The following is a 10,948-nucleotide window of genomic DNA, read 5'->3' as shown; positions in this document are numbered from 1 at the left end:
TCTAACCCTCTAACCCTCTAACCCTCTAACCCTAACCCTAACCCAAACCCCAACCCTAACCCCAACCCCAACCCTAACCCCAACCCTAACCCAAGCTGTAACTCTAACCCTAAGCCTAGCTCTAACCCTAGCTCTAACCCTAACCCTTGCACTAGCTCTAACCCTAACCCTAGACCCCAGACCCTAACCCTAACCCTAACCCTAACCACTAACCCTAACCCTAACCCTAACCCTAACCCTAACCCCAACCCCAGAACCTAACCCTAACCCTAGACCCCAGACCCTAACCCTAACCCTAACCCCAGACCCTAACCCCAGACCCTAACCCCAGACCCTAACCCAGACTCCAGACCCTAACCCCAGACCCCAGACCCCAGACCCTGGAAAGTCCTTGAAAGTCCTTGAAAGTCCTTGAAAGTCCTTGAAAGTCCTTGAAAGTCCTTGAAAGTCCTTGAAAGTCCTGGAAACCCCCTTAAACCCCTGGAAACCACTGGAAACCCATTGGAAAACCCTAACCCCTGGAAACCCCCTGGAAACCCTTTGGAAAACCCTAACCCCTTGGAAACCCTAACCCTAACCCCAGACCCTAACCCTCTAACCCTCTAACCCTCTAACCCTCTAACCCTAACCCTAACCCAAACCCCAACCCCAACCCCAACCCTAACCCCAACCCTAACCCAAGCTGTAACTCTAACCCTAAGCCTAGCTCTAACCCTAACCCTCGCACTAGCTCTAACCCTAACCCTAGACCCCAGACCCTAACCCTAACCCTAACCCTAACCACTAACCCTAACCCTAACCCTAACCCCAACCCCAACACTAACCCAACCCTAACCCTAACCCAAACTGGAACTCTAACCCTAAGCCTAGCTCTAACCCTAGCTCTAACCCTAACCCTCGCACTAGCTCTAACCCTAACCCTAACCCTAGACCCCAGACCCTAACCCTAACCCTAACCCCAGACCCTAACCCCAGACCCTAACCCTAACCCCAGACCCTAAACCTTAACCCCAGACCCTAACCCCAGACCCCAGACCCCAGACCCTGGAAAATCCTTGAATGTCCTTGAATGTCCTTAAAAGTCCTTGAAAGTCCTTGAAAGTCCTTGAAAGTCCTTGAAAGTCCTGGAAAGTCCTGGAAACCCCTGGAAACCCCTGGAAACCACTGGAAACCCATTGGAAAACCCTAACCCCTGGAAACCCCCTGGAAACCCTTTGGAAAACCCTAACCCCTGGAAACCCCCTGGAAACCCTTTGGAAAACTCTAACCCCTTGGAAACCCTAACCCTAACCCCAGACCCTAACCCTCTAACCCTCTAACCCTAACCCTAACCCTAACCCTAACCCTAACCCTAACCCTAACCCCAACCCCAACCCTAACCCTAACCCAAGCTGTAACTCTAACCCTAAGCCTAGCTCTAACCCTAGCTCTAACCCTAACCCTCGCTCTAGCTCTAACCCTAACCCTAGACCCCAGACCCTAACCCTAACCCTAACCCTAACCCTAACCACTAACCCTAACCCCAACACTAACCCAACCCTAACCCTAACCCTAACCCAAACTGGAACTCTAACCCTAAGCCTAGCTCTAACCCTAGCTCTAACCCTAACCCTCGCACTAGCTCTAACCCTAACCCTAGACCCCAGACCCTAACCCTAACCCTAACCCCAGAACCTAACCCTAACCCTAACCCCAGACCCTAACCCTAACCCTAGACCCTAGACCCTAACCCCAGACCCTAAACCCAGACCCTAACCCTAACCCTAACCCTAACCCTAACCCCAGACCCTAACCCCAGACCCTAAACCTTAACCCCAGACCCTAACCCAGACCCCAGACCCTAACCCCAGACCCCAGACCCCAGACCCTGGAAAGTCCTTGAAAGTCCTTGAAAATCCTTGAAAGTCCTTGAAAGTCCTGGAAAGTCCTGGAAACCACTGGAAACCCATTGGAAAACCCTAACCCCTGGAAACCCCCTGGAAACCCTTTGGAAAACCCTAACCCCTGGAAACCCCCTGGAAACCCTTTGGAAAACTCTAACCCCTTGGAAACCCTAACCCTCTAACCCTCTAACCCTCTAACCCTCTAACCCTAGCCTTAACCCTAACCCTAGCCCTAACCCTAGAACTAACCCTAGCCCTAACCCTAGCCCTAACCCTAGCTCTAACCCTAACCCTAGCTCTAACCCTAACCCTAGCTCAAACCCTGACCCTAGCTCTAACCCTAACCCAAGCTGTAACTCTAACCCTAAGCCTAGCTCTAACCCTAACCCTCGCATTAGCTCTAACCCTAACCCTAACCCTAGACCCCAGACCCTAACCCTAGACCCCAGACCCTAACCCTAGACCCCAGACCGTAACCCCAGACCCTAACCCTAACCCTAGACCCCTGACCCTGGAAACCCCTGGAATATCCTGGAAAATCGTTGAAACCCTCTGAAATGACCCTCTCACCGGAATATGTATGACTTTATGGAGCAGCTCACAAGCGAATAGCTGAAGACTCCACAGCAGATGTCATCACAACACATTGTGTACACGAACACCTAGCAAACTACAATTTAAAATGACACTTTCGAAGTACCCAAAGTTAAACTTACAAAAGAAAAACCGTAACAAATAAAACGTACACAAGAAGAGTCCTAAAGTGGCACTTGACAGCTGTCAGTGTCAAACGCAAAATGTAAACAAGGACCATGTGAAAATTAGGTCAATGCAATCTCCAGTTAGAATATCTTATTTTTTTCCATTTTGCGCGTAGGTATTAACAAGTAGAATAGTTTTAAATTATTCACAATTATTTAGCCAGTTACTTCACTGGTTCTTTTATATCAAACAAATTATTTTAGGTGCATTACCTGCTGATGAACAGCTGATAAAGACGCGTCACAACCACGCCAGTGACACAATGATGAAGGCGGAAGAACCCGCCGAAACATGTCAGGTGATACCGATTCTAAAGATTCAATTCACTTAGAAACTGGAATGCACATCACTAGTACAAAGCAGTGCAGACAACCCTATGCTTCCATGTCCAAATAGCCGAATGGTTGATGACACAGGCTGTTGCTCTGTAAGATTTTGGTTCGATCCCAGATGTGAAAATATACTTTAATCTGCTTGTATTGTGAAATTAACCCTTTATGTATTTATTCTTTTTTTTTTTTTTTTACCTCGTGTAGTGTACCTATTGAAGTGTCCATGAAGGTACACATATTGTCATATGAAGCAGTTAACAAAATGTCTGATTTTTGTTTTAATTGGCGAATATAAAAACAAGGAATAAAACACCAGACAAGTTTTAACATAAATGTTTATTAAAAAAAATATTAAAAGCAAGATATATATAGTTTGCTCTATACACAATTAACGCACAAAACATACAATGTCTGCTTGAAAAAATGGTGCTATTGCTTTGAAACACTATAACTTCTCAACTTTTCTTCATTAGGATTAGTACCCATATAGTGAGGTATGTGTCGACCATTTTGACTTAAAGTTAGCAAATATGGTTTGGTTCCTATAAAAGGCTAAAGGAAAGTTCTCTAAATCGGTCATCCCATTCCACAAATGCATGCTTAATCTTGGACTGAGAAAATTGATGATATCAATGCTGATGCTGACCTGCTTCCTACCACCTGTGCTTACTTCCTGCCGTCTCGTGCAAGCCGCCTATCTCGTCTCATTAAGTCTTTAGCGCTTCTAATCCACTTGTGCCTCGACAATGCCACGAGGGACTAAAGAGCGAAGCGGCTTTGGGTCAGCGCAGAGTGTGCAAAGACGCGCAACCGAAGACAACCGAAGACCTCCTTTGGATTTGAGATTCTCAACAAATGGTTCCTCAAGATGGCCACCCTTAACCTCTTCACCTGACTAGACGGGTGGAGCATGACGCACGACAAATGTCCCAATGAAAGCACCCGGGATGTGGTGACTGGATAGACCACGTAAGTTTTTAAATATCTTTTTAAATATCTTTCATGTAGAATTGATGGGTTGCACACAGCTTGTTAAAAAGAAATGATGCATTTACATACATTTTTATGAGGTTCCGGTTCTCGTTCCCGCCGATTGGGCAGCCGGTGGTCGGCAGAGGTGACCCAGCAGTTAAGGGGATTAATGCGAGCTGCCTCTTTGATTTTTGTGTTCGACAAAACGGATGCAAATTTTTTAATACAGTGACCTGACTTACACCTTTTGCAAGATGTAAGCAGTCGTTTGGACAATGTTTTTATTGCGTTGAGACTCCCAAAAACTTGAGTTGTTATTTGTTGCTACTCCTTGTTGAAAGCAAACACAAAGATTCTTGCACGTTGCCACATAATGTTACCTTGTGAAATCTTTCTAGCTTAATGCTAACACATAACGTAAGATGCCATAGATAGGCTCATGAAACTAGCATCAATCTTTAAGCAACTTTCATCCTATCACAAACGGAGGTAGCACACACAATACTCACAGGTGTATATTCTTTATCCTCTGCAAAAAAATATTTCTTCGCAACAACCCTCCCTTCTCATATTTGCTGATTAGCCTCACTTCACTGTTCCAATACTTTTGTCTATCTTGTGTACATACACTACCATTTCTTTTTTTTTTTTTTGAGAGTGGTCATTGTGATTTTAGGAAGAGTCATGGGATGTGGCGTCGCCAAGTCCAGCCAGTTCCAAAAACACCCGGTCAAAGGTGAGCTTGTCATGTTCTGCAGATCGCCATGCAAAAAACGTTCAACAGTGAACTTTCAATCATCAATGACGATATTTTCTTGCCTTTCTTTTTTTTTTTTCTTTCTGCTGTGCTTGTTGCAGGCATCACATGTAAGCCACATAAGTTATTTTCCGTTGTGGTTAGCAGTTGGACAAGACGCTTTTGATTTGTTCTTGTGGTGTTGTTGGGTTTTGCAGCAATAAGGGCGGCCGTGCTGATTCAGCAGTGGTACCGTCAGTATGTGGCACGCATGGAGATGAGGAGGAGGTACACCTGGCACATTTTCCAGTCCATCGAGTACTCGGGAGAGCAGGCTCAGATCAAGGTGAGGCTTTGAAAAACTTTCATGTCCATCACAACTGGAGTTGCAAGTTCATCCCACTTGTGTCTTGGCAGCTGTATAACTTCCTGGGCTACCTCATGGACAACTTCACACCGTCGAGCAACGAACGTGAGCTGGACTCTCCACAATATGAACCCCCGCATGGACACACTGACTGACTGGACTCCTCATGAGAAGATGTTGGTGTGACCTTGCAGGAAACCTGATCTCGCACATCTTCCGTGAGAACGAGGTGTGCCGCGACGCCGAGTGGGAGCGTTACTTCTGCTACAAGAATATCGAGGTGCCCGAGATCTACTCGGGACCTCACCTGTGCTTCCCTCTGACGCTGGAGCAGGCCGTCTACCTGGTGGAGGCCTTCCGGAACAAGAAAGTACGATTGATTGCCTTCTATTTGACATCACTGTGCCGCATTCAATGAGGCTAGGACTACAATATTGTTAACCGAAACTGTTTGCCCGGTAATGCCGCCTTTTCGCCAGCAGCAGCTGCACTCCCGCTACGTCCTGCAGCTCCTGTTGGAGACATGGAAGCTGCTGCGCATGTTGCCCAACATCAGCCGCATCTCCACCTGCCACAGCAAGGAAATCACCATTTGTGGTGAGACTTTGTTTGGCCAGCCAATCGCTCGCTGCTCTGTGTTTCATACAAACATCCAACTGCGGCACGAATCGCCACCGCTAACCTTTCCTCCCTTCATGTCGACAGGAGATTTGCATGGGCAGTTGGAAGACCTGCTGTTGATTTTCTACAAGGTAAACTTGCAAGCGACGTACACCAAATACACTTTGAGAAGCAGTCGGGCCACTCTACGACCTATGCTAACAGAACGGAACGCCATCCCTGGAGAAGCCTTACGTCTTCAACGGAGACTTTGTGGACCGAGGCAAGGACTCCATCGAGATCCTCCTCATCCTCTTCTCCTTCCTGCTGGTCTATCCCACCGAGGTGCACTTGAACCGAGGCAACCACGAGGACCACATCATCAACCTGAGGTAAACGAGCGACCTCCGCCGAGGCCAGAAGATGCCAGCAAATAATTCTCTTTCCTTGTTTCAGATACGGCTTCACTAAGGAAGTGTTGACAAAATACAAGGTCGGTTCCCTCCTTTGATATCTTCTCTATTTAAGCGACACAGGGCTGACACTGTTACTCCTCCTCGCCACTTAAGAGGATTAAAGGTCATTCGTTCGGATACTCGTAGGGCATTTGAGTTGATGTCAACCTTTGATGACTCAGACGGCTTTTTGTCATTTTGTATATTTAGTTATGAATTGGTTTTCTTTTTCATTCTGTTTATGTCATGTCAAAGTCTGTTAGTTCAGCACTGTTTCGCTTCCAAAATTAGCTTGCTAGCTCAATTTCAATCCATTCCGTCCATATGGGTTGGGCCCTTCAAATAACCGGATGGCAAAAAGTTGAAATAATAAAGCGAGACAAGACCCAGTAGAGGTTTTTTTTGTTCAGATGCACGGCAAACGGATCCTGAAGCTGCTCCAGAAGATCTTCAGCTGGTTGCCACTGGCGACGGTGATCGACCAGAAAGTTCTGGTCTTGCACGGCGGCATTTCAGACTCCACGGACCTCGGTCTGCTGGCTCGAGTGGACCGACACACTGTGAGTGGGCGACGGTTCCTTGTTTCTGAGTGAAACGTTCCCAACGCCGTGTTTTTGTTCAGTATGTTTCGGCGCTGAGGCCTCCCAAGAAGAGAAACCCGCAGAGCTCCACGGGCACTTCCATCGACTCCGACATGGACGACGAGTGGGCCAATCACAGGCTCTTCCAGCGGCGGGCTTCATTCACATGTCCCAAGCCAATAGTGAGCCGCGACGGCTTCCTCAACCGCTCCCTGCAGGACTTTTCCGATCGGATCAAGGTCAACGTGGAGGGCGAGCTGAAGCCCGGCCAGCAGAGAGCCCCGTTGGTACGTCTAGGGAGCTTTGGCGCCGAAAAAGAAGCAGATGCCTCCCTTGAGTCGGTCACTAGCGACACCGCCAAGGAAGAGTGGAAGCAGGTGAGTCACAAGCATAAGTTTTGTTCTGTGGATTCCTCCTTGGTCACGCGTCAACGGGTTCCCCAGACCGTAGACGTCATCCCCAAGCTGTCACAACGACGTCATTTAAGACCTTTGCGCTCGGGCCTGTGTACGGTGAACTAAAGCGCCCTGGCAGTCAGTAATCAACACTTGAGCGGCAGTTGCCCGAAACATCTTGGCTTTCAAATGCGCTAATCCACGCGTCATTAATCCTCCCCAGGCGCAATCTGCTTTTCCACTGCTCCGTCATTACCTTAAGGAGCTGGAAAAGATCTGCTTCAGGTTCAGGCAAGCACGACTGAGCGGGCTTGTCGCGCTGATGCCTGTCTGAGTGACAAGCTAGCAAGAACGGGAAAGCGACACAAGTGCCTCAGTTTTTAGTATCACTTCATTTGAAATGTGGATAAAAAAAAATCCCGGCCATATCAGAGGCATTTAACGGGCTTGGGGAGGTCCAAGCATATTTCAGGAGGGGGGCAGCGCCCTCGCAAACCCCCTCTAGCACCGCCAGTGTATTCATTTTGATCAGGGCCATGGTTGAGGGACTGGACTTTGACGATCTCCCAGTCACACTCACCAAGGTCAACTGAGTCAACTTCTACACTATTGGTGACCAAATGAAAAAACAACATTGTTACCAGATCCTGGACCTGCTGTGGAGCGACCCCATGTCGCAAGACGGCTGCATACCCAACGAACTTCGGGGCGGCGGATGCTACTGGGGCCCCGACGTCACCGAGGACTTCCTGAGCAAGCACAACATGCAGTTCATCATACGCTCGCACGAGTGCAAGCAGGACGGCTACGAGTTCTGCCACAATCGCAAGGTGACCGCCGACTCGGTCTTGGTCCAGTGGTGGCGATCCCTTCCAGCAATAGTCTGGCCTCAGAATCAGGCTCGAGGACAAAGTGACAAGCTTTTGCCCTTTGACACAAAGGTCCTGACGCTCTTCTCGGCCTCCAATTACTACGACGTGGGGAGCAACCGAGGGGCCTACGTGAAGCTGGGCCCCAACCTCGTGCCTTACGTGGTTCAGTACCAGGCCAGCAGCATGACCAGAGAACTCACTGCCCGACAAAGGTAGCAGTTTCTCAAACTTTTTGGGTCCAGGCACTTAATCTTGCGCTTTTGATTTGAAGGTTCTTTGTGTCTTTGTGCGGTGCGCAGCATGGGGCAGACGGAGCGCTCGGCCCTCAAAGTCCTTCGGGAGCAGCTCTTTTCCCACAAGTCGGACCTCATTTGTGCCTTCAAAAGATTAGACTGCGACAACACGGGTGAGTCTCAGCACGCAGGGCTCACGAAGTAGGGTATCTCAAAATGACCTCGCTAAATGAATGTGATGTCGATGATTGAGACCTTCAGAGTATCTCGCGTGCGGTTGTAGGTCTGGTGTCGGTGACGGACTGGGCGACGGCGGTGGAGAGCGTGATGCGACTGGGCCTTCCCTGGCGGATGTTGCGCTCTCAGCTGGTCAGCGGCAAGAGCTCCGACAGCCTCATCGATTACCAGCAGTGGTTCAACGAGCTCGCCATCAAAGGGGCCAACGCTGACGTAACGCTCTTTAAACTTTCTACATTATTATTGTTTCACCAAATTCCACATTTCCCCAGCAACGTAATTTCAATGTCTACAGAACCTGTCACAGTGATGTCTTTTTTTCATGCAGCACATTGACCAGTGTCTGCTGGAGACCTTGTATCGCCATCGCTCCACCGTGGAAACCATCTTCAGGATCGTCGACACGGATAACTCAGGTCAAACACACACGCTAACACCACGTTCCAGCAAAGTATGGCAACGTTTTTCTTGAATCTGCCACACAAACCTATGCCTGCCAAAAATCGCTTAATCTGACTGTACAATATTCATTCCTTTTTTTGACTGCAAACAAACTAATGGACTCGGCAAACCGACACGACTTAATGACTAACCGACAGGGACGCAAAACAAAGGACGTGAAGACATTAAGACAACAGCAACCAAAAGACATCAAGACAACAACAACACACAATGATCCAACCGGATGTGAGGGCAGACAGGACTTATATACACGACAGGTAACAAGAGGCGGGTGAGAATAATCAAACTAATCATAGGCACACAGGAGGGGAGGGGCGAGCACAGACAGAAACCATGACAACAAACACATAGGGGGCGAGACGTGACAAACTCATAAGTAATCAAATCTAAACCTTCAAATTATTTGTATTCATAGTACTTATAAAGTTACCCCCTTCCCCCCTGCATCTATATATGACCAGGCCAAAAGAATTCCCTCACACACACAAGCTTGTGTGCTGACATTGTCGTCACACAACATGTGTTTGTCATGTGATGTGTTGTGTACGCTAATGTGTGATGCACTAATCCCCGGCTGTGACGTCCTCTGGAATCTTCCTGATTAAAACGGGAGATTAACCCACCGATCTACTGCTCTTCCCTTCCCGGGGACACGAGACACATTTGTTTTTCTCCTGTCAGAAGCATTAGATTGACCAAAATGTACCTGAACAAAAGGCCCCAAAGTAACCGGAATGTTTTACAGTTCTCCGATACTTGTAGGTTGTTGGTAGTTAGTCTTTCTTTTTGATTCCCAGGCTTCATCTCGCCATCGGACTTCCGTCAGACGTGGAAGTTGCTGAGCGCGTACCTGAAGATGGAGATCTCAGACGAGGCCATCTCGGAGTTATCTGTGGCCATCGACAGCAACCGTGACGGGGCCATCGATATCGACGAGTTCATGGAAGCCTTCCGTCTCACCGACAAGAAGAGTCGACTGGAGAGGGGCCGCAGCATGTTCATGGCCACTGCGCCCGACCTCACCGCGCTCGACCAAGATGAACACGTTTGAACGCAGCTCAGCTGATTGACTTTGTGTGTGTGTGTGTGTGTGTGTTTTTTTTTTTTTTTGGAAAGACGTAATCCTTATAATAAACAAACATTTATTCTCTGTTGTATCCCCGTTTCTTAGGCCACAAACTGGATTAAAGTGATTTGATTTTTCATCAGGTTGGTGCTGACTTGCCTTCAAAACATCCCCAGTTAATCAGTCTTGTGCAATCAGATCATTTCAGTTGTTTGATCTTTCCGCAAGTCAGTTGTACAAGTTAAGTCACATTAATGACGACAAAAGTTTTGAAATGTTTCAGCTCAGGCTCCTTTTTTTCCATACATATCACAAAAGCCTGAGATTTGAACGGGTGTGTAGACTTTTTCCATCCACTGTATGTAGAAAGAGTTTGTATGTTTCATATGTGCAAAGCTGCTGTACTGTGTTTAAAAAAGGTTGTTCTACTCTTTCATTTGAACTTTTATTGCTTTTTTTTTAAAATTGATTTTTTAATTACGTTAATACATATTTACTATGTAAATATAGTCTGATATAAGTATGAAATTAATATTCCAGCTGTTATGTACATTTTTATTTAATGTACGTTAAAAAAAATTAAAAAACACACATCCTGTCCTTTATAGTATTCAATTTAGATTTTAAGTCCCATTAAAAAAATATATATATATGTATTTGTCAGTGAAAATACATTGTGCAAATGTGCTGTTGATGAAAGTAGGATACACTTCAAAACAACTTTCATCTACAGTTAGTTTTCTTTTGTTCTGACTTTATTCAGCTCTTCATGGGCATCCAAAAGTAGAATACGTATTACATGTTTATATTTTGAAGCTGTGCGAATTTTGCACAATCTTTCTGAGCAGTGTCGTAAAGTTACCACAAGAGGGTAATGAAGACCGCTTATTAAAATTTAAGTGGCTCTTTACAGGAATCCTACAAACGTTTATTATGGAATGAAAATTTTTATTGATGGGTTTTCAGGTGTTTGATTATCAAGGTATTTGTCTTGA

General features: G+C 46.8%; 1 protein-coding gene across 2 annotated transcripts; it reads left to right on the top strand.

Annotated features, from left to right (window-relative positions):
- Window positions 1–3,446: 3,446 nt before the first annotated feature.
- ppef2a (protein phosphatase with EF-hand domain 2a) lies at window positions 3,447–10,037 on the top strand. 2 transcript variants are annotated; one of them, XR_011086641.1, is made up of 17 exons: window positions 3,447–3,946; window positions 4,626–4,685; window positions 4,808–5,031; window positions 5,103–5,157; window positions 5,247–5,422; window positions 5,535–5,649; window positions 5,758–5,804; window positions 5,878–6,044; window positions 6,109–6,145; window positions 6,518–6,667; window positions 6,730–7,065; window positions 7,728–7,913; window positions 8,025–8,167; window positions 8,255–8,361; window positions 8,472–8,638; window positions 8,754–9,612; window positions 9,685–9,819. XR_011086641.1 is itself a non-coding variant. In XM_049763153.2 (17 exons), exons 3-17 carry the CDS (start codon window positions 4,957–4,959, stop codon window positions 9,936–9,938), a joined length of 2,103 nt encoding a protein of 700 aa, XP_049619110.1. In that variant the 5' UTR covers window positions 3,460–3,946; window positions 4,626–4,685; window positions 4,808–4,956; the 3' UTR covers window positions 9,939–10,037. The 2 variants fall into 2 exon arrangements, 1 of the variants encoding a protein (XP_049619110.1); XM_049763153.2 differs by having other exon boundaries at window positions 3,460–3,946; window positions 8,754–8,841; window positions 9,685–10,037.
- The last annotated feature ends 911 nt before the right edge of the window (window positions 10,038–10,948 follow it).

The sequence above is a fragment of the Syngnathus scovelli genome, chromosome 3 (assembly GCF_024217435.2).
Source record: "Syngnathus scovelli strain Florida chromosome 3, RoL_Ssco_1.2, whole genome shotgun sequence".
NCBI lineage: Eukaryota > Metazoa > Chordata > Actinopteri > Syngnathiformes > Syngnathidae > Syngnathus > Syngnathus scovelli.
The sequence above is the reverse complement of the archived record's forward strand: the minus strand, read 5'-3'. Positions and strand labels throughout refer to the sequence as shown.

Excerpts from the sequence above, each read along its gene's own strand:
- ppef2a (XM_049763153.2), top strand. The coding sequence starts at position 4,957 with ATGGAGATGAGGAGGAGGTACACCTGGCACATTTTCCAGTCCATCGAG. Across the intron at positions 5,158-5,246 it reads CACACCGTCGAGCAACGAAC|GAAACCTGATCTCGCACATC; the intron begins GTGAGCTGGACT and ends GTGACCTTGCAG. Across the intron at positions 8,168-8,254 it reads GAACTCACTGCCCGACAAAG|CATGGGGCAGACGGAGCGCT; the intron begins GTAGCAGTTTCT and ends TGCGGTGCGCAG.